We start from the raw sequence: 24199 nt of genomic DNA on the forward strand, positions 1-24199 counted from the left end.
GTATTTTCTCAGTGGTTAGGAGCGTATACTTCCAATTTAAAGAAGGTTTGCATTTTGTTCTAGTGATTACTTTTAGGATTACCTTTATATGATTCCTTTGGTGCTCTATTTTAGACAGTACCCTTTAGTTTCCCACCCAGAAGATTTATAAAATCAGCCTGTGTGCCATTCCATTGTCCAGTCTTTTTCCTCTCCCACCTAATTTTAGGCCATGACATCACCATGTTTACCTTTCAGCCATTAACCTTGCTTTACATCAACACAATACCTTTGGACTCCTACCTTTAAAATAAACAAAGAACTTGCTCTACAGCCTATTTTTGCTTTCTCCTCCCTGTTTGTTTGTTTGTTTGTTTTGTTTTGTTTTGTTTGAGACAGGGTCTCACTCTGTCACCCATGCTAGAGGGCAGTGGTGCAATATTAGCTGCAACCTCTAACTCCTGGGCTCCAGTGATCCTCTTACCTCAGCCTCCTGAGTAGTTAGGACTGCAGGTATGCACCACCATAGCTTGCTAATGCTTTCAAATTTTTTGTAGAGACGAGGTCTTGCTAGGTTGCCCAAGCTGGTCTCAAACTTCTGGCTTCAAGTGATCTTTCCACCTATGCTTCCCAAAGTGCTGGGATTACAGGCATGAGCCACTGCACCTAACCCTTCTCCTCATATTTTTTGTTATTATACTATTTCTATATTGTCAGAGCATATGCACTTCATATTGTCATCTGTCACCCTACTGGCCACTTTTATTTTGGTCCTTTTGCCAGAATTTTCAGCTCTACCTTAGTTTGCTGAAGTAATGAGGACTCAGAAACTACATTCCAAGAATTTTTCTGTTCAAATTTGTTTGTGTTATTTATACCTGAAAAATAGTTTGCTCATTCTTTATTTCTAGAAATATCTTACAGGTTTTTCTCCACTTTCCTGTGGCATTAAATGTTGCTGTGGAAAATTTTGTGGCCAATAACTCTCCCTTGAAAATAACTTTTTGCCTACACTGCCCATTCAATTATTTCTTTATCTTTAAAGTCCAATAAATGTGTTGGAAATATATCTCAGTGTTGGCTATTTTGGGTCAATTTCTCTGTGACAGGGTGAAGAGATAGGTACTTTTGATGTAAACATTTCAATTTACATTATAATTGCACAAACTTTTTTCATTAAGTATTTCTTCTATTATTTTGATTTTCTGCTTTGGGAACTCCAATAATTTGTTCACTTACATTGATTATTTTCTCTCTAATTTTTATTTTATGTTATTTTATTTTTGAAAGAGTGTCTCACTCTGTCACCCGGGCTGGAGTGCAGTGGAGTCATCTCAGATCACTACAACATCCACCTCCCAGGTTCAAGTGATTCTCCTGCCTCAGCCTCCCAAGTAGCTGGGACTACAGGCATGTGCCATCATGCCAGCTAATTTTTTTATTTGTAGGAGAGACGGGGTTTCGCCATGTTGGCCAGGCTGGTCTCAAACTCCTGAGCTCAGGTGATCCACCTGCCTCAGCCTCCCAAAGTCCTAAGATTACAGGAGTGAGACACTGTGCCCAGCTTGTTTTCTAATTTGTTTAATCATTCTTAAAATTTCTTGTTTCCTTTTCCTATTTCTGTAATATATGTCCTTCACTTTAATTTCTGAAATGCCTAATCTCCTTTATTTTTCTTCTAAATTTGTCTTCATTTCTCTGATTTTTTTTCTACTTATTTCTTAAGGTCTGGCTGTTATAAATACAATTACAGCCTTAGCTATTCAAAGCATGCCTCTGAATTCCACGAAGTGTACTTCACTGGTAATTTCTTTCTTTGTTTATATTTATTTATTTATTTATTTATTGAGATGGAGTCTTGCTCTATCGCCCAGACTGAAGTGCAGTGGCATGATCACAGCTCACTGCAATCTCCTCCTTCCAGGTTCAAGCAATTGTCCTGCCTCAGCCTCCCAAGTAGCTGGGACTACAGGTGCATGGCACCACTCCAGGCTAATTTTTGTATTTTTAGTAGCGATAGGATTTTGCCATGTTGGTCAGGCTGGTCTCAAACTCCTGGCCTACAAGTGATCCACCCACCTTGGCCTCCCAAAGTGCTGGGATTCCAGGCACAAGCCACTGTGCCCGGCCGTCACTGGTGATTTCTTAGACCTACTATTGTTTGACCCTCCTGGTACTCTTCTGCTGCTCCTGTCACCTCCTGCTTGATTTCAGCTACTTTAAAATCTTTCTTTATTGTGAATGATAAGACCACATATGGATATGTACAAGCATAGTGTAAATGACTAACACTGTGTGAAAACAGGTTGCTTTGTGGTTACTGGTTTCTGTGTGACAACAACCAAGATGGGATGTTGGTAGCCGAGGACTTAGCCCCACAAAAGTGGAAGGAAAACAAAATTAAATACTTGGAAACTATTGACATAAAAAGTGTGCAAATCTTTGTTTACAGTTATAGAGGATTATTTTCTTTCTTTTCTGTGTGCAGGAAAAAAGAGAAAACATATACTTAAAGTAAATGGTCTCCAAAGAGGTAAGAAGAAATGTGGGGATTTACTCCTTTGAACTCGCTGTGGTCCTATTCTTCCTGCCAGACCCCATCCTTGCTGCAGCCTCAAAATCTCCTATGGGCCATGGTAGCTTCAGACCCAATGGATTATTTAGAGTACCAGCTAAGTCATTGTAACAAACAGATCTCAAAATACAGTGGCTTAAAACAAACAATCTAAGAGCCCAGAAGTGGTAGGCAGTCTGCCTTCCTTGACATGAAGTTTCCAACTGTGGGTCCACAAGGGCTGATCTGGTCGACATTGTCTCCCAACCAGTGGGAAAGAAAAAAAAAAAAACTGACAAAAGAACCAGCCATTTGTTTATTTTAATAGAAAGACTCAGAAGTCTTTTGCCAACATCCCATTGGCCAAAACTTGGTTACATGGCCAGAGCTAGCTGCAAAGTGAGGCTGAGAAATGTAACGTTGGCCAGGCAGTCTTTGGTTCAGCTGTAAGTCTATTCTTACGGAAGAAGGAATGATTATGGGTGACAAATAGCAATATGCCTACTTGCCCTTCATGTTTGCCTCCAAAGTCACTGATTCCCTTAAATAAAGAGGAAAACTCAGACTCTCCATTGATTCAGATCCAGCCTTTTTGTCACCTGAGACTCTTTGGCAAGCACAGGAGCCGGAAGCTGAGAGGCATTACAGAGCTATGTGGGCAGAGACATGCCAGGCCTGATTAGGAAATGAGGCAACAGGAGGAAGTGTTAGAAAGGTGTGTTGTAACTAATACAGTCTGGGATAGAACATGAAGAAATAGACAGAGATAACTTGAATCAATTACATGGAAGCCAGAGTACTGGTGCCATATCAGATTGAAGCCTGAGAAACACGGGGTTATTTTATTTTATTTATTTATTTATTTTCTTTTTTGAGATGGAGTCTTCCTCTGTCACCCAGGCTGGAGTACAGTGCTATGATCTCAGCTCACTGCAACCTCCACCTCCCAGGTTCAAGCAATTCTCCTGCCTCAGCCTCCCAAGTAGCTGGGATTACAGGCTAATTTTTGTATTTTTAGTAAAGACAGGGTTTCGCCATGTTGGCCAGACTGGTCTTGAACTCCTGATCTCAGGTGATCCACCTGCCTCGGCCTCCCAAAATGCTGGGATTACAGGCAGTGAACCAAACTCAATCAGAGCATATGCCACACTGCGCACTCGAAGATAAAAAAGATGTGACACTCCATTCTCTTCATCAGATCTTGTGGATTTTATGTTTATTGCATTCCTCCTTTTCTTCCTCTTCTTTGTCTCTCCTTTATTTCCTTCCCTCTCCCATTCTACTTATGTTTCTCTTGCATACCTTATTTAATTTTTTTGTTTTACATCTTGTAAAATATTTCTGGCAAGTTGATATGGCACTGTAGAGATGGCAGCACTTTTTCCTCTAGAGCTAAAGCATATTTGGATATATTTTTTCCCATGATTTCTAATTACTTCTGTCACTCATACACATAGATACATATGTTTATATATGATATAACTATTTTCAAATATAACTTTAAATATAACTCTACTATAAGTAAGTATATACATGTAATATTTCCAGCATCTCTGTCATTTTTATTTCTATACCTATCTGTCATCTTGGTTATATTCTAGTTTGTACTTACCCAGGTCTGAGATGTTTCTTCCTTCATGTTTTTACTGGTTTCTATGGAAGCCTCCCTACCTTAACTATTTTATTAAAATACTTGGATTTGTTAAGTCTAAGCAGAAATCACATTTATTCCTTCTACTTACTTTTCAAATCTGTTCTCTCAAATAGTTATTTTCTTGCCCATGAATGAAGTCTTAGGTAAGCCCTAGAGCTATGCTAGTCCCTTTTAGCAGTAATATCTCATTTAATATTTAAAAGCCTGAGCTGATATAATATTAAAACTGGAAACCATGTGGTAGGGAAGCTGGGTGAAGTCAGCATTTCCTTTCATCCACACTTCCTCTCCACCTCCACTGAGTGTCTATTGCTTTCAACTAATTTGTGTCTAGGAGGAGGGGGAGAAAGAAGTGGACAGGAGCAGGAATGGCCCTCATACTATATAGCTTGGTGCAAAAGTAATTGTGGGTTTTGCCTTAAAAAAAAAAAAAAAAAAAAAGGAATAGCAAAAACTGCAATTACTTTTGCACCAACCTTACAGATTTTTGTGTCTCCGAGATATTGGTGGATGCATGAGCCATATTCATTTGTGAGTTCTTCAGAGACACTCAACTTAGAGAGAACCTCTCAACTGAAGTTCCCCTAATTCAGGAACTTCAACTGGCCGCTTACCAATTCCCTCAGTCTCCCAGCTCTGGGAGGTCCACACGACACTCCTGCTGGGGTCAACTCATCCACCCAAGTGATTCTCCCAGACAGAATATCTCTCAAGAAGAACTAAGTGAGCTCCTCCTTTCCCCAGGGAGACCTATAGGAATTATGACTCTTCAGACCCTCTCGACATTCTAGGATTGAGTCTATAAATGTCTCTGCCTTCCTCAAACTCCTGAAAGTGAAGATCAGTTACCTTGAAGTTGTAGTCTTCTCAGTTGCCTTAAGGAGGCAGGAGCACGTTACTCAACTTCTATAGCAAGAACATGGTGTTAACTGTTAGCACTTGGATAGGAAATCCAAGAATTGCCACACTACTTCCTGTGGGGTATTTGAGCAAGACAATTTGCATAGAATAATTACAAAGGAAGTCCCAAGAGCTCCATAGTATTAGCAGATCTTAAGCTCCAAATCTCCTTGTAAGTAGAACTCAAGTAAACTGAACTAAACTACTTGTACACCTCTAATTTGTTTGTCCTCAGTGGGCTTTGATGACAGGCGACTACAACAGGACCAAAGACGTAGAGGGACAGAAAAAGAGTCTTTGTTTGTCTAAGATATCTATGGCTGGACAAGTTCTAATTGTGGCCAGGTCATAGAAAGAAAGAAAGGAAAGAAAAATACAGGGAGACAGCATGGGAAGGGAAAGAGGGAGGGAGGGAAGGATGAAGGGAAGGAGAGGAGGGGAGGGTGGGGAGGAGAGGAGAGGAGAGGAGAGGAGAGGAGAGGAGAGGAGAGGAGAGGAACTTTATGGCCTTGCCTGAGAGATCAGCACCTTTAAACATGGCACTCATGAGGTGCTCCTGCACATACCTCACTGTCTTTCTACCTACCCCCATCACCTGCTGAATCTAACAGCATACTCCTGAGATAGGGTTTCAATCAACCCTTTGTTAGTCCTAACCACGAGGCTTTCTGGGACTTGAATCTCTATACAAATTCCCCTTGGGCAATAGTCTCTTGGTTAGTTCCTTAGATCCTAATTTTTTGGCCAAACCTATGTGAATAAGGTCTTTGGTCATTTTCACTGTATTTTCAGCCTCAACGCCTTCACTGAGGGCTAAGATGGTGGCTGGTGTCTCACCATCAAAATGAGTGGGACAATCCAAATTCTTGCGTTGCTGCCGTTGATTTCCTCACAACCAGAGGAAATCTGCAATGCTTCACTTCATTTTGCAATATCTGTATGCTGAAGTTTCTTCATTGGTAATAGGGGGAGTAAAAGTCTCTATCTCATAAATGAATTAGTAGATGTACATATCTTGTATTCATGTCTAGCACATAATAAGCACTTAAGTCTTAGCCCTCATCATCATTATTATTCTTACAGTATTCTTTGGGATATAAATGAAACTGTCTTAAGTTCTTTTTAAAATTAATGTAGGGGGACAAATGAATTTGGATTAATGTCACAGTAAGGAAAAGAAAATCTAGGATGAACCCAGGTTAACCACCAAAGGCTTGGTCATTGCAAGGCTATGTGTTACATATTTTTCTTTGTGTGTTAAGCTCTGGAAAAGTTATAGCTAAAGAAAATTTTTGAAAGCACTATTATATATAATGTGAGTTTTTTACACCATCCATATTTATATTTTCCTATTTTCTCAGGGAGAAAGAAACACAGACATAGAAAACACTCAACTCGGAATAACAAAGTCCCAAAGGAAAGACGGCAACCAAGAGGTAAAAAAAATAATACATTTTAAATAAATAATGTGTAAATGTTCATGCTCTTAGTAAAAAACATTTTTTTCCTAATTGCTTTATGTCACTGTACTTACTGTTGAGAAATATATCAGATTTAGTCAAGTTCCAAGATATGTCAGGGAAAAAAAGATGATAACACTACAAACAAGTAGCTAGGTGATGAATCTGCAACCTGACCCCAGGGCCCGGGAGCTGCCTGCAGTGCTTCCTCTGCTGAACTGATAACTTTCAAGGCCAGAAATAGTTGTTGGCATAGAAACAAAAACAAAACAGACAAAACCTGTGTGATTCGCAAGTGATGTAGCTGTCCCTCCTCTTGCTTATCACCATGTGGTAATTGCGTGGACTTGGGTCTGCCCCAAGTAAATTACAGTTTACTTACCTGTAAAGTGAAATTAGGTCAGTTAGGCTAGACTGGCTGCCCTCCAAGGCCCATCCCAGCTTCCCATGTGGCTTCTCATTCCGTGGATCTCCTACAGGACTCAGTAAAAACCATAGACAGCCCCCTCTACTGCATCATCAGCACAGAGCCCTCGTAGACTGTGCCTCTTCCCCAGTGTCACTGACTGGAAGGGTTGGAACAGCAGCTCAGCATCCTCAAGTTCATTTTAAGACCTTTACACCTGTTTCTACTAAGTCAGCTCTTCAGTCCCCACCTCTACCACATAGAGGCTCTGAAATGCAAAGCATCCTCCCTGTGCAATTTGCAGATGATTCTGGAACTCTGCTGAGCTGCTCCTTCAGCCAGGAGAAAGGTGCATGAAGGAGGAGGCAAACAGAGAAGACAGACACCATCTCCTGCCAGACTGCCTGTTGTTATCCTGCTCAAATTTACAGACAAATTTGTCATCTAAAAGAGTTTTGACACCTAAAACTCTTTCTCTGGCCACATAACTTCATATAGACTCTCTATATATACATATATATGTGTGTGATATATATATATATATATATATATATATATATATATATATTTCCTTTGGCTATGAATTCCCCCACTAGAATGGCAGAAGCAGTGTATGCAACTGCCTCTCCATAGTTGGTGGTGGCCAACCTGCTTGGGAATTAAGACACTGGATGGTCCTTCTACAAGATACACAATCCACTGCTGTTCCCTCAGTGAGAGTATCTCTTAAAAACACCCAGTCCAGCTCCCATCCACGAGGTCTGCAGCAGACCATGGGGATCGTGCTTCTTCATTATTTCCCTGCTGGCTCCCAGCTCAGCCCTCTGGCACCCTTGACCCAACTAGCCATGACCTTCACCTTTGCGCTTCTCAGCAGTGAGTCTGAGAGTCTCTCATTCCCTGACATTCCCAGGGACAGAAGTCCATCTCCTGCTTAGACGTCTTTAAACCTTCTCATTTGGCTTGAGAGAAGGTGTCTGACAATTCTCTCCAGAGAAATGTGGCCTCTCTCATAAGGCCTGAAGGTGGGAAAGGCTGATGCTGGCAGAACCAGGCTCCCAATCCCCTACCATGTTCTTTGCAGATAGACTGGCATCTTGCCTTAGAATATAGAAGTACTGGGCTCCTATTGTGGCATTCTTGGATGTTGAGGCTTCTGCTAATACTCTGAGATAACCAAAGAATCACCTAAACATGGTGATATACTCTTTTGCCAAAAATGATTAGTCCCTGTTGTGAAAAAAATATATATTTTAAAATAGCTTTTAATTTTTTCTGACCATATTATTATTTTACATGGTTAATGTAGAATTAAAACTGATAGACCCAAGAACAATTAAATCCTACTGTGTCCAGGCATTTGACTGCCTGGATATACAATTGTAGTGAGGTGCTGGAGCCAGCGAACACACAAAGAACCACTGGAAAGCACAGTTCTGCAGCACTTTATTACACATGATCTCCTCCTCAGCCCAGATGTCTCCATACCAAGAGCGGGGAAGCAGTGCAATTAGCTTCTGGTGTTTTGCCCTGAAGTTGTTTGCCCTCAATAGGTTTTGATTGAAAGGAAATCCCTGCAGTCCAAGAAGGATTTAAACAGAGATAAACTGAGAGCAAGAGACTATATATTGACCAATAATGGCTAGGGCTGAACAGACCCAGATTATGGCCAGAGCTGGATCTCCAGTTTGGGAAAGAAGAAAGCAGACAGAGAACAAGTGTCTTTTGATGGAACTGTGGGGAGAAGGGAGAGTTGGGGGAAGGAGGAGAGAAGAGTTAGAAGTGGCCGGTTTTCCTGGGTGCACCTTCAACTTGATCATCATGAGTGACAGGAGAGTCCCACACAGAGCCACCCCTGTGTGGATGACACTTTACTGTGGCAACCGCATCAACTACCACACTTGGCACAATCATGGTCTTTGAAACTGATTGATCTAGAGCAAATTTTTCTGAGAGACAAGCAAGGAGTGGTAAGAAAGCTTCATCTACTTCCTTGAGGTCTCCATGTTTCCACATTTTACATGTTTCTTTTAAACCTTTAGTTCAGGCCGGGTGTGGTGGCTCACACCTGTAATCCCAGCACTCTGGGAGGCTGAGGCAGGTGGATTGCTTGAGCCCTGGATTTAAGACCAGCCTGGGCAACATGGTAAAACCCCATCTCTACTAAAAATACAAAAATTAGCTGGGTGTGGTGGCGCACACCTATAATCCCCAGCTACTCAGGAGGTTGAGGAAGGAAAAATCACTTGAACCCGGGAGGTGGAGGTTGCAGCGAGCCGAGATCTGTGCCACTGCACTCCAGCCTGAGGAACAGAGCAAGAGGGCAAAACTCGGTCTCAAAAAAAAAAAAAAAAGTAGGGGGTACCTTTAGTTCAATAGCCAAATTTATAATTCTTTTATGCAGGTTTAGTAATCTCTCCTCTCCATGTGTCTCTGTAATATTTTAATAAACTTCCTAAGGGCAACATCTTGTGCGGTAAAGCGTGCTTTTTCTCGGGATATGATTCCTCTTGGCATGTGAATTATCAGTAAATGTCTGATGGTACCATTTTTATCTTGATGAAGTTTAAAAAAAAAAAAAAAAAAAAAAACCTCTAAGTAATTGTTATGTCAGAGGCCCAGAAAATACAGTATCATCAATCCCAAGGTTTCTTTATGCTAGATTGAAGGAAAGATGCCTTTCCAACCTAATCTGGTCATAATTTGCTCAAAGGAAGAAGCATGCATGATTGAGTATCTGGAGGAGGTTTTCTCCCGGGGCTTGCAGGACCCAAATCAGCACCCTATGATACCAGCCATGGGCACAGAATAATGGGCACAGACCTTTAGAAAGAAAGAGCATCCACTCTGCATCCCTGACTTCAGCAAACACGTTAGAACGATGCAGATCTAAACATACATCTGGAATGACTGGCTCTTGGTTTGGACACATCGATCAACACATAGATACTTGCTTCCAAGGTTTGTTTCTTTTTTGAGATGGAGTCTCGCTCTGCCGCCCAGGCTGGAGTACAGTGGCGTGATCTTGGCTCACTGCAATCTCTGCCTCCCGGGTTCAAGCAATTCTCCTGCCTCAGCCTCCCGAGTAGCTGGGATTACAGGCACACACCACCATGCCCACCTATTTTTTTTTTTTTTAATTTTTAGTAGAGACAGTTTCGCCAGGCTAGTCTTGAACTCCTGACCTCAGCCTCAGAACTCAGCCTCAGAACTCCACCCACCTCAGCCTCTCAAAGTGTTGGGATTACAGGTGTGAGCCACCGCACCTGGCCCCAAGATATCTTTTAAGTCAATCCTTTGTGCTATCTTTAATAATACAACTCTTAGGCCTTGTGCCTTAATTTCTACAAGTTCCTCTTGAATAGCCTTTATTGGGTTAGTTTTTAAGTCCTTGGTCATTTTCCTCACCATTTTCAGTACAAAACCTTCCAAGTTTACATATCTGACTGGTAGAGTCTACCATGAGGTCTGTCTTGAGACCTTATGTTGCTACTTTTTATCTCTAACTCTTTCCCAAAGAAAATTGTCAACACTTTAATTTATATACTTATCTCTGAGCATCAGTTTCCTCATCTGTAAAGTGAGGATAGTACTAGCACCTATTTAAGAGATTTTGTTGTAAAGATGAAGTCGGGTAATAGAGGCAAAGATCTAAGGATAGCTCCTGGCCTACAACAAGCACTGAATACATGTTCAACTTCTTTCTTGCTCTCCCCCTCTTGCTTGGGAAGCAGGTAAAATACTGTTTCAAATTTATTTGGAATGATTTGGAGATATTAATAGAGAAATATAGGATGCATCTCAGTTAAGCATCATGGTTTTAATCAAGTCTAGATCAGAGGTCAGCAAGCTATGACCTACAGGGCAAATCTGTCCGGCTGACCGTAAATAAAGTTGTACTGGAACACAGCCACAGTCGCATCCTTTGATGCACTGATGACACAACTACAGAACTGAGTAGTCACAACAGAGGTTATGAACTGAAAAACCTTAACTACTCACTATCCGTCCCTTTACAAAAAAAGTTCCCAACTCCTGATCTAGGCATTTAATGTTTTTCTTTAAGTTCTAGACAGGATCCTGAAAAGTTGCATTTGAATGGTGGTTTTGTAAAACACTACTATTTGCAACACAAAGAAATATTTATGTTGTGTTTCAACTTTCTCAGGAAGAAAAACCAACAATAGACCTTTGAAAAGAAGAAGAAAAAGAGGTAAAAAGAAATGATCAATATGTTTTTCATAATTAAACATTTAATATTTAATATTCTGTACTGTGAGTAATAAGTCAGTTTTCTTAATTTGCATATGGAGCTAGTACTGGAGACTTAACGTTGACCAGAAGTTCATTTTAATACCCTCAATACCTGCTTCAGTGGAACCAGATCCCCAGTGCCCCAGTCATGTGCTCATGCAGGGTTCCCCGAGCAATGTGCACTTTCTTTTTTATTGATTGCTTGATTAATACATAATAGATAAAAATACTTGGGGGTACGTGTGATAATTTGATACTTTCATATAATCAAATCAGAGTTATTGGGATATCCATCACTTTAAATATTTACCTTCTTTGATGCCAGGAACATTCAGATTATTCTCTTTTAGCTATTTTGAGATGTATAATCAATTCATGTTAATTATAATCACCCTATTGATCTATTGAAAACACCAGGCTTTATTTCTTCTATCTAACGGTATATTTGAACCCTTCGTCAATCTCTCTTTATCCCTCCTCTCTCAATGTGCAGTTTCTTCTAGAACCCTCTACACCAAGCTTCCCTTTTAGCAGCAGAGAAAGCTCAAGTGAAAGGGAAGTGAAGCAAAGCAGGTGCCCCATTAGGTGCCGCTCTGCCATCCTGCCCTCTATCCCCTCCGTCAATGCCTGGAATGGGGGAGATGAGACTAAAATTTGAGGGTTTTTTTTTAACATAACGTCAAAGCAATAATATGAGTAGAAATCTCCCTTCAAAACATCAGGAGGAAAATCACTGTGTGACAGGTGGATATGACCAACCAGGTTGAAAGTTAAGATCCTACCACACGCCAGGCTGTTGTGTAGTATTTTAGAGGGTGGAGTGGAGGACAACAGTATCTACAGCTATCTAATGTGCCATGAAAGAAAGACTGAAATGTAACTGAATCATGGGGGAAATCCCTCCAATACATTTTAAATTATAAAAGAAAGCTCTCAAGACAGGTGGGGAGGAACAAAGCACAGTTGTAAAATAAGATGGAATGGGAAAAAAAAATGCTTCCTTGCAGGTCCAAGAATTCCCAGAGATAAAAGTATTGATTTTAAACAACCTGCACTTCCTGTGACCTGTGGTGACGTGAAGGGCACTCTATATAAGGAGCGATTCAAACAAGGTGAGTGTACTGGTCCATCTACGATTTTCAGCAGGAAAATATCCACACAGATAGCATACTGTTTAGGAGTAGACACCTGCTTTGAGGGTCTGCAAAACCAGCCTCAGGCTTGATGATTTGCTAGGAGCTTTCCTAGGACTTGGGACATCATCATATTTACAACTAGGGTTTATGAGTGAAGCATGCAAAACATACCCTAGGGAAAAGGCACTTGGGGTGAAGTTCAGAGACAACCAAAAGCAAGCTTCCAGGAGTCCTCTCCCCGTGGAGTCATGCAGGACTCATTTAATTATTGCAGCAACAAACTGTGACAACACATGTAAAATGTTGTCTACCAGGGAAACCAGCCTGAGTTTAGGAGTCCAGGGTTTTTACCAGTCACATAGGCGCCCTCTGCCTAGCACATACCAAAATTCCAGATTCCCAGAAGGAAAGTGGGTGTTCAGCATAAACCGTATCATTTGTGCAAACAGTTTAGGCACAGTGAGCCCTCTTCTTCGTTTACGGTTATAGATAAATGCAATTTATTTACATATGTCTGAAAATAATACATTAGGATAGGTGGTTCCCGGATTACACAACATTTCAACAAGATCTCTTTGGATAGGCTATCTCAAATTTATTCTTGTAAGAGAATATAAATAAATTGCATTTGTTTATAACCATAAATAAGAGGGATTTATCTTTAAAGGGCTTTATCTTTATGGATAAACAATATGTCTATCCATATTGTTTATTACAAACAGTTTAGCCCACAGTGAGTTCTGCGAATGATAGAACTCTCCTAAAATCCAAATTCCTAAATGCCAGTGGCCCAGCTTGCATATAGACAATGGGCAACCTTGCATATAGGCCCTCTAAGGAAAGTCTCAGGCCCACTCTGTTAACTCTGTTTTGCACAACGATGACATTTTCACACTTTTAAAATTCATAAAACATTAGCCTATGAGGCCATCTCCCCTTTCCCCTATGTGAAAGGCCCACAAGACATCCAACTAGCACCCACTACAAGGGCAAGCACCTTAATACTTGGGTGGAAAATGTACACATCTGAGAATCTCAGCACTAACTTTCACAGCCCCATTTCCCATAACATCTGTACAGCCTGCTGCTAAATGATAAGATCACAAGGTTTAGAATCAGAAGACCTGCATTCAAGTTTCAGCTATACCAAGAGTGTCTGATTCATGTACAGCCAGGTGCTCGGTCTCTCTAACCTTGAACTTCCTTCTCTACAAAATCAGAACAATAATATAACTTGCCTCACTGTATTATTATGAGAAAAAATAAAATAACAGACATAAAATACTTTGCAAGTTACAATTGTTAAATTACAGAACTAATGTTCATCTGTCATGACTGACACCTCCCCACAACATAGTTCTTTGAGCACCAACAAATATAAATGTTTGCCCCATGACTATGTTGCCTAAGGGTAATTTAACTTCTCCCACTATATAACATTTCCATAATTACTTTTAATACAAAATAGTCATGAGTTCAAAATGTGAAACATAATTGTCATTTGCTGGTTGCACAACATGGTACAAGACAAGGCAGACGTGGCTGTAGTAACAGCTTCCCCAGGGCCACCTGGGGACCCAAGAGCATGGCAGAGGGCTTTGTGCCTTCATCCACCTCTGAAATTCAGGCTGACTCTATATCAGGTCTCAGAGGAGGGAGGAGAAGGAATTCTGTTCATTCTTTAGGGCCATCCTTTGCACCCACCTCCGACCTTTGGAGTATAGCAAAATACGTTGAAAAGGTAAATGTTGGTAGTAATTATTTCTTCTCATTGCATGAAGGTCAAAGAAATGTACACACACGAAAGAGACTCCCCTTCATCTCTGTTCCTTCAGGCTGGGTATGACACCCCTGATGTGTGACAGGAAAATTCAGACTCTACTGCTACGATCCTGAGCCCAAGTGGGAGGCTCCAGACCCCAGCATGGCGGGGGCCAAGTTCAGGTGTTTTCACAGTTGGGGAGCTCACCTTGCCTTGGTCTTACAGGAATCTCAAAGAAGTGTATACGGAGTGAGGATGGAAGGTGGTTCACTCCCAGGGAATTCGAAATTGAAGGAGGCCGTGAAGCATCCAAAAACTGGAAGCTAAGTATACGCTGCGGTGGATACACCCTGAAGTTCCTGATGGAGGTATTCTAGTGACAAATGGCTGAAATCAAGGATTTAGCTGTCACGCTTCACTAACACCAAGCTTTAGCAGAATTTCTCAGTGTCCAGAAATTCATCATGACTTCCTCTTCCAAGGTCTCAATGCATACGTTATTACTAACATTCTCACCTGAACATTACGTTGGCTGGCTTATATTACAGCGTAATCCTCTAAGTACTTTATTTCTTACCCTTTTGAAGGTTGGACAGTAAATTGTGGCCTTGACTCTGCCACTAATAAACTGTGGAATTTGGTCACAGGAAAGTAACTTAAGTTGGAGTAGAGGTCTTAAATTTGGGGGGGAGGTAAATGTTAAATACACACACACATATATATTTAACATATATATTTAACATATATACATATATATATGTAGTGTTATGCCCAGACCGTTTGTTCCCCAAAGAAGATCACCAGAGTCCAGAGTCAAAGCCAAGCGGCAAGGATCTTTACTACAAGTTCGAACTTGGTCCCTCCATTCCACAGCATACAGGAGGGCCTCGAACAATGCGAGTGCTTGCTTTTTATAGCCCGATGTAAACAGGATATGTAAAGTTACAGGGAACAAGGTAATTCTCTCGGTTACAGCATTACAATTGGTTAACATTATACATTTAGCATTCCTTATCGGAGATCTCCCAGGTGATGTTTTTCTGAAGTTTGAAAGAAATATGGAGGAATGTGTTTGTGCTGGACTCAGGAAGTTGGGAGATATATGGGGGATGTGCCTCATTCCTTTCAGTAGTTCCTGGATTACAAAACATTTCAACAAGATTTCTTTGGATAGGCCACCTCAAACTTATTCTTATAAGAGAATAGAAATAAATTGCATTTCAAAGTAACATTGCTTCTCATATCAACCCCTTGATGTTACAAAGCAGGGACAGGGTCTTTGCTGCAGATGAACGTGTGTCTTTCAACTCCAAATACAGTGCTTTCTGTTGCACACCCACAGACAGTCCTTCCTCATGCCACTCTGACAATTAAAAAAAAAGATCTGCCAGGCACAGTGGCATATGTCTGTAGTCCCACTTACTCAGAAGACAGAGGCAGGAGAATCACTTGAGCCCAGGGGTTCTGGGCTGTAGTGTACTATGCCAGTCAGGTGTCCATGCTAAGTTCAGCATCAACATAGGGGATCACCAGAGTGCCTGAGGAGGTGTGAAACAGTCCAGGTTGGAAACAGAGCAGGTCAATACTTCCCTGCTGATCAGTAGTAGGATTGTGGCTGTGAGTAGGCACTGCACTGCACTCCAGCCTGAGCAACATAGTAAGACCCCATCTCTAAAAATAAATAAATAACTAATATACAAAGTAAAAGATCTTTGCTCAGCAAATACTTATTGAACCACATCTAAAGCTGTGGAGGGTATACACAGTGTGAGCCCCTTCCCAGAAGGAAGGCTGTGCTTTCATAATTACAGGCCTGGACAGGGTGTCAGTGTTCTCACAAGAGACACCTGCAGGAAGAGGTACAATAGTTCGGAGAAGAGAAAGTCATTTCTGGTTTTGAGGTTGAGGACCATTTTGTGGAACTCTTGCACTGAGGTAGGCCTAAAAAGACAAACAACTAGCAAAAATGTAGAATGGGGCATTCTACGTACAGAGAAAGGACAGCACGCAAATCTGTTCCACAGTGTGTCAAGAAATTGGGAGTAATGAGGTGGCTGCATTCTCTGGATTCATTGTAGAAGTCATGAGGCCAGAGCAAGGCATTGAAATGCTTCCTTTAATCCCTGGAGAATCATGAAAAGTAATTTCCATGAAAGCACCTTGAATTTGAGTTAATAGTGGGATATCCAGGTAGGAGTATTTGGAAGGCAGTCAGAAACACTAAGCTCACAAAATAAAAGCAAGAACCCATCAAATCATTCCTCTCTTTTCTTTTTTAGAAAGAATTTCTGCCAGAACCATCAAGCACAAGAAAAAAGGTGATGATCAAGTGACCTTCTGCCAATGTCTCGTCTATTATGTTGTTGATTTTCTATCTCTGTCGCCTTGCAATCTTTAAATTGACCCATCATTGTAAATTTTGATTTTATAATACGATGCTTTCACAGTTGCTGCTTTCAAACATTATTCAATGTATAAGTCCAGGGCTCATTTGAGCATCAAAGCATTTGAGATAGAGGTAGAAACAAACCTCAGAAATAGATTAAGAGACAGAACTGAACTGTATGTGTTTTTTAGTAAAGGAGCTAAATGCCATACTTTTTCTTTTTTTTTAAGAGAGAGAGTCTCGTTCTGTCACCCAGGCTGGAGTGCAGTGGTGCGATCTAGGCTCACTGCAACCTTCACCTCCCTGGTTCCAGCAATTCTTGTGCCTCAGCCTCCCCAGTAGCTGGGACTACAGGCATGTGGCATGACGCCCGGCTATTATTTTTGTATTTTTAGTAGAGATGGGGTTCCACCACATTGGCCAGGTTTGTCTCAAACTCCTGACCTCATGTGATTTGCCCTCCTCAGCCTCCCAAAGTGCTGGGATTACATGTATGAGCCACCATGCCCAGCGCCATACTTTCTTTAAATATAAAAGATAAGGCTGGCATTGGAAGAATAAGCATGAGTTTGAAATACACAAAACAATGTGCCTTTGCAACCTCAACATAAACACTGGTTGTTTTTCACTGGTTTTTCTGGATTCCATATTTTAGAAATAAATATGAAGCAAAAGTTCCCCTAGAAACATCCCATGGTCACTACACATGATCTAATGGAAAATTCCCCCTAAAATGTATATATAGCCATATGTCACCCAGGGAAGCAAACAACAAAAAACATTCTCTTCTTTTATCTTTTACTTCCACCACACACACACACACAAACACACACAAACACACACACACACAAACACACACACACACACACACAAACACACACACACACACAAACACACAAACACACACACACACACAAACACACACAAACACACACACACACAAACACACACACACACACACACACACACACACACACACACAAACACACAAACACACACACACACACACACACACGCAGTTCTTCAGGTGAAAATTTCTGAGTGGGAGGCAGAGTGCCCTGTGAGGCTGCTGACCTGGAAAATCTTCTCCGTTGTGGAGACGCCCTTTGGCCCCAGCAAAGGGGCTGCAGAGACCTCACTTCCATCTGTGAAGGTGAATTCTCCCTCCATGGAGGTAGTATGTGCAGTTCACAGACCAGTGGTCTTCATGCTATGTGTATTCTAAGGAAAAATGATGAGATCACTGATGCCTTCCATGGCCTCTCCAAGGCTGGGTATAAGAGAGAACCTGGCGAAGGAAGGAGATGGAAGAACTTCGATTTTCATAAGCTCTGACATGGGTGACCTTGGATATTTCTGCCATACCAGGAAGTCACAATCTTCACAAAGCTGGCTCCTGGGGCTACCTGTTCCACTGGCTTTATGACTAGAGACTCGGTGACTAGGCTCTGTATCCACTGGGTTTTCTGGAGAAAGAGACATTATTTGATATAATTATTAAAACCAAACATGTCTGCCAGCTGCCAGACAGTCAAGGCTGATGCAGTCTGGGCTAATCCATTGTGTTGGCCATCTCCCATGCCTTCATCACAGGCACCCTCTCTCCATTCCCTGAGGGCCCACAGCTCTAGAGGTGCAATTGCCTCAGTTCTCAGAGGGTCCCCCCGGAGGGTCTATCTTCCTTCCTCTCCCCTTTGTTTCTAACACTTGTGTCACTCTCAGCACCACGTGGTAAGTGCTACTGTTGCCAGCTTTCCTGCTGATAAGTTTTTTGTTAAACCTGCTGGCGATAGCTGAGATACTCCAGGATAATAAGACGTAAAAGTCCAAGCTAATCATTTACTGGCTGTGGAAGAGGGAGAAACCTCTTGTCCCAAGTGACAATTGTGTTCATTTGTTCATGCACTTATGTATCCATTCAACAAACAACTGTGGAACCACTGCAAAGCTCCAGGTGATGGGCCTTGACCAATGAAATAATGCAAAACAAAGGAGGCCAAAAGGATGAACCTGCCGGGCGCGGTGGCTCAAGCCTGTAATCCCAGCACTTTGGGAGGCCGAGACGGGCGGATCACGAGGTCAGGAGATCTAGACTATCCTGGCTAACACAGTGAAACCCCGTCTCTACTAAAAAATACAAAAAAAACTTAGCCGGGCGAGGTGGCAGGCGCCTGTAGTCCCAGCTACTCGGGAGGCTGAAGCAGGAGAATGGCGTGAACCCGGGAGGCGGAGCTTGCAGTGAGCTGAGATCCGGCCACTGCACTCCAGCCTGGGTGACAGAGCGAGACTCCGTCTCAAAAAAAAAAAAAAAAAAAAAAAAAAGGATGAACCTGAAGGATTCTGTCAACTTCATTGTCTTACCTGCGTGAATAACTAATGGGATGGAGTGGGAGATTCTAGGCCACTAAGATACTATACTTTACCTTAGCCAAAAGGCCTAGATTGCTTCTGGCAGGTGGTAATATGGCCACCTCTTCTATCATTGTGCCTTTGATCACACTGAGTGGTTTGTCTAAGGCCTCTCTGCCCTGAGCTACAGGTAAAAGCTGAAGCAGGCATTGTTTCATCCCACAGATACCCTAGGTCAAAGCAAGCTCTCAAGATTCAGGAGAAAGTGGAGAGGTGCTTACCTTCAGGAGAAGAGCTACAGTACTGGGGATCTTGGAGGCATTTTGTCTTCAAAGATGTGTTCCTGGAGAGCTGCAGAAAAGGGTGGCGTTCTTCCTGGGACACCTGCATGGCGTCCAGGACTCTGGGCCCTGTGATCACTGGGAGCTGTGGAGGAAGAGTCAGCTGATTCTCTTTGCAGCCTCTCTGGATGGAATGACACTTCCTTTTTTTCTTTTTTTCTTTCTTTTTTTTTTTTTAACAGAGTCTAGCTCTGTCACCAGACTAGAGTGCAGTGGTGCAATGTCAGCTCACTGCAACTTCTGCCTCCTGGATTCAAGCGATTCTCCTCTCGATTCTCCTCCCTCAGCCTCCCAAGTAGCGGGGACTACTGGCGTGCACCACCACACCCAGCTAATTTTTGTATTTTTAGTAGAGACGGGGTTTCACCATGTTGGCCAGGATGGACTCGATCTCTTGACCTTGTGATCTGCCCTCCTCAGCCTCCCAAAATGCTGGGATTACAGGCGTGAGCCACTGCACCTGGACACTTCCAAATGTAGACACACATGCCTGCAGGCCCCTTGAAGTAGGAGGACCAACAGAGTTGCTCCAGCTCAGTCTCCCTGAATGGCTTCATGAAGGCCTGCCTGGGGTGTGAGAGCCAGGAAATGGCACTTGCATTGGACCAAACTGTCACTGACACACAATTTAGTGCTTTTTTATTCTTCAGTTAGATGTGCAGGCCCATAAAAGCAGACATGAAACAAAAGAAGGGCTGTGGCATGAATCCCTTAAAAATAAAGAAGTCTGTTCGAATGTGGGGTTAATGAAAAATCACACTCAATATTATACCAATCTTTCTGTTTTTTTCAACAGAGAATACTGGAGTCTCACAACAATACCTTAGTTGACCCTTGTGTAAGTATAAATTTCCAACTATGACCCCAAAATAAGTCAGGCCTTTCTCCAGGCACACTATGTCATGACTGCCTTTCCCCGAATCATGCTCAGTCTCAGTTGGAGTATGTTGCTGTGTGTGATGAGCAGATGCAAGCCAGGTACCTGGGTCTGGGATTGGGTATCTCAGTGCAAAAGCATCCTTTTTTTTTTCAGAAGAAATCTTCAAATTTCCTCATTTCCCTTAGAAAGTGAGTACAGGAGACTGAGCTCTAGATCACCGAGATCTCCAGAGACAAGAACTTGAAGTAGTAATGGGCAGGGCTGGCCTGCTGATTAGGGAGAAGGATCGAATGTCAGAAAATAAAAGCATTTTCAAGTAGGTGGCATGAATGGACAGGAAAATCCCGAATATCCATTCCAAGGTGCAGACAGAGCTCACTCAGCCAGAAGGAACAGGCTGAGCCAAGCTGGCGAGTTCGAGGTGTGGACTCTGTCATTAGTTCTGCAGAGGAACACACACAGGAAAAGTGAGTCTCTTATGAAGCCCCTATTGCCCGTCTTGAGGGAGGTTTAGGCTCAGTGTGCTGAGCTGGTTAGCACAAAAACCATCACCACTTGGCAAATGATGAGGCATGCTTACTCTCATTTCTTGACTGGTGCTCAATGATGTACAAACCTGATTCCACAGGCTCCATTATCAACCAAAATCAAGGCTGTTTAGGAATAAATAAATTTCTTTGAGACAAGATCTTGCTGTGTCACCCAGGATGGAATGCAGTGACACAATCACAGCTCACTGCAGCCTCAACCTGCTGGGCTTAAGTGATCCTCCCACCTCAGCTTCACAAATAGCCAGGACTATAGGTGCATGCCACCACATCGGCTAATTTTTTAAATTTGTTGTAGAGCCAGGGTCTCACTATGTTGCCCAGGCTTGTCTTGAACTCCTGAGCTCAAGTGAACCTCCCAGCTCCCAACCCAAGTGATCCTCTCAGCCTCCCAAAGTGCTAGGATTACAGGCATGAGCCACAGTGCTGGCCAGGAAGAAATAATTTGGTAATGATTTATTGAAAGCCAAATGTGAGGAGTGACTCAATAAAACACACCAACAAAGTTGGGAGTGTTTGGAGTTTTTTACAAATTGAAACCCCCTTTTTTTTTTTTAGATGGAGTCTCGCTCCATTGCCCAGGCTGGAGTCCAGTGGCACAATCGTGGCTTACTGCAACCTCCACCTGCTGGGTTCAGGCAATCCTCCTGCCTCAGCCTCCCAAGTAGCTGGGACTACAGGTGTGTGCCACCATGCCTGGCTAATTTTCTATATTTTTAGTAGAGACAGCATTTCACCATGCTGGCCAGGCTGGTTGTGAACTCCTGACCTCGTGATCTGCCTGCCTCAGCCTCCCAAAGTGCTGGCATTACAGGCGTGAGCCACCACACCAGTCACAAGTTGAAATGCTTTTATAGCAGAGGTCCCCAAACTTTTTGGTGCCAGGGACCAGTTTCGTGGAAGACAGTTTTTCCACGGACCAGGATGGGGTCGGGGGCAAGGTGATTTGGGGATGTTTCAAGCATATTAAATTTATCCTGCCCTTTATTTCTATTATTATCACATTGTAATAGATAATGAAATAATGAAATAATTATACAACTCACCATCAAGTAGAATCAGTGGGAGCCCTGAGCTTGTTTTTCTGCAACTAAACGTTCCCATCTAGGGGTGATGGGAGACAGGGACAGATCATCAGGCATTAGATTCTCAAAAGAAGCACGCAACCTAGATCCCTTGCATGTGGAGTTTACGATAGGGTTTGTGCTCCTATGAGAATTTAATGCTGCTGCTGATCTGACAGGAGGCGGAGCTCAGGCAGCAATGCGAGCAATGGGGAGCTGCTGTAAATACAGATGAAGCATCACTCACTCACCCACCCCTAACCTTCTGCTGCGTGGCCCATTTCCTTAAAGGCCATGGATTGGCACGGGTCCTTACCCCAGGAGCTGGAAACCCCTGTTTTGTAGAAGAGGTTAGGAGAAGGGAGAGGGACTCCTCACACCAGAGCTTTCCTTTCTCATTGAAGGGTACAATACAGAAGTTACAATTATTGGATATAGATCGCAACATACAGGCTTAAATGTCTCCATGTAAGACCATCAGTAAAACTCTAAGATTCAGAAATAAGTCAGTGTCCTTTTCAGCGTCACTGGGTTATGCATTAATCACTGTGTCAACAGTTTGAGAGACTCTTATCATAAGATTCAGGGACAAGATTTCACCATGAATCACAAGACCTTCCTAAGGTGGGTTAATTGGAGAGCCTGTTTACTTTTAAACTAAACTGCCAAATGTGACCTGTAGATTATCACATTCCCCTTTTGATTAAAAAAAAAAAAAATCTTCCCACGGAAGCACTGCTGATCAATCTGCTAGGTTAGGGGGATAGATGTTCTTCATTCCTTGTCAATGGGAAGGCTTATTCCAGGGAGTCATGTCCCTCGGTGGGGGAAAAAAACCTTGTTACTGCAGCCAGGCCAGTTTGCTGACAACATGAGGTAGGTCATAACACAAAGCTACATGCTATTCTCCCGAATGATAAATCATCTCACTGGGAAATCAGTATTTTGGCCTTAGTCATTGACCTAAAGCGAGCAGAAATGCAAATCATGAGTGACTTAATAGCCAAGAAAATAAACTATGTTTATTATTGGGTTGGCACAAAAAAAGAAGTTGCAGTTTTTACCACCAGAAGTAATGGTGAAAACCGCAATTACTTTTTTGCACCAACCTAATATTATAATCACAACAACTTGAAAACCGCAATAGAATAAAGCAATTAGTCCTAAGAGTAACCAAATGAACAAGTCATCAACTTATAGTTGCTGTTGCTTGCTGAATCATCTCTAGTCTTCAGAATTTCATAATTTTACTTTTCTTGGAAGAGGTAAAACAATGAGAGATTCATAGCATCAATAATTTGAATAGTAGAAATATAATGCACACAAAAATTAAAATCAAAAAGAGAATTTGTATACTAGAGTGGGGGGGGAAACCCTATTCCATTAGGGAGCCAACTAAGAAAGAAAATTAAATTCAGGTTCTGCTTTAGAGACTTACTATAGCCAGGAAATAATTAAGTCCAAATTGCAAGTAAATAGTAATTTTTGAAACTCAAAAACAATGGTCCGGACTAGAATCTAGTAACAACTACGCTATAATTTTCTTCTGAAAGATAATTTTTCTCTCTTCAATCTCCCTTTTCTGCCAAAGAAAAATCATAGGTCAATTTTATTTGCAATATAAGTTTTAGCCTTGTTGTGTTTAACCTGATTATTTATATAAAAGGCAACAGGAATAGTGATTGTCCATATAGGCTCCTTTTTTTATTAGACATTTTAGATTAGACTTTTTTTTTTTTTTTTTGAGATGGAGTCGTGCTCCATCACCCAGGCTAGAGTGCAGTGGCACAATCTTTGCTCACTGCAAGCTCCGCATCCTGGGTTCACGCCATTCTCCTGCCTCAGCCTCCCGAGTAGCTGGGACTACAGGTGCCCGCCACCACTCCCAGCTAATTTTTTTTGTAGTTTTAGTAGAGACGGGGTTTCACCGTGTTAGCCAGGATGGTCTCATTCTCCTGACCTCATGATCCACCCGCCTCAGCCTCCCAAAGTGCTAGGATTACAGGTGTGAGCCACCGCACCCAGCCTAGATTAAACTTTTAAAAGCTTCTTCAGGATAGAAAGCCAAGTCAAGGATTTATCATCAGATCGTGCCTCTACTACTTGTAATAATTGGGTAAATTCCTCCTTTCTTGAAGTCCTCCAAATACCTCCAAGTTTCTGGGCCTGTCAGGAAGGGACATTACTTAACACGAGGTCAAAACACCTACAAGGGATTGCAGTACATTGAGCTCCATAGAGACAGTGCTGGGGTAAGTGAGAGCTGTACAGGAACTGGGCGACTCTGTACCTTGCTGAGGAAAAATAACTAAACATGGGCAAAGGAGATCCTAAGAAGCTGAGAGGCGAAATGTCATCATATGCATTTTTTGTGCAAACTTGTCAGGAGGAGCATGAGAAGAAGAACCCAGATGCTTCAGTCAACTTCTCAGAATTTGTTAAGAAGTGCTCAGAAATGTGGAAGACCATTTTTGCTAAAGAGAGAGGAAAATTTGAAGATATGGCAAAGGTGGACAAGGCCGGTTA

General features: G+C 42.1%; 1 protein-coding gene across 1 annotated transcript in view; it reads left to right on the top strand.

The window, feature by feature from the left end:
- SP100 (SP100 nuclear antigen) overlaps positions 1–24199 on the top strand; it is a 130502-nt gene that overhangs the window by 82716 nt on the left and 23587 nt on the right. The window contains exons 18-24 of the mRNA XM_025404049.1: positions 2468–2512; positions 6449–6523; positions 11122–11166; positions 12215–12319; positions 14331–14473; positions 16385–16423; positions 19978–20019. Coding sequence (XP_025259834.1) covers positions 2468–2512; positions 6449–6523; positions 11122–11166; positions 12215–12319; positions 14331–14473; positions 16385–16423; positions 19978–20019 — 494 coding nt within the window. The remainder of the gene's footprint in view (positions 1–2467; positions 2513–6448; positions 6524–11121; positions 11167–12214; positions 12320–14330; positions 14474–16384; positions 16424–19977; positions 20020–24199) is intronic.

Source organism: Theropithecus gelada, chromosome 12 (genome assembly GCF_003255815.1).
Source record: "Theropithecus gelada isolate Dixy chromosome 12, Tgel_1.0, whole genome shotgun sequence".
In the NCBI taxonomy this organism is placed as follows: Eukaryota; Metazoa; Chordata; class Mammalia; order Primates; family Cercopithecidae; genus Theropithecus; species Theropithecus gelada.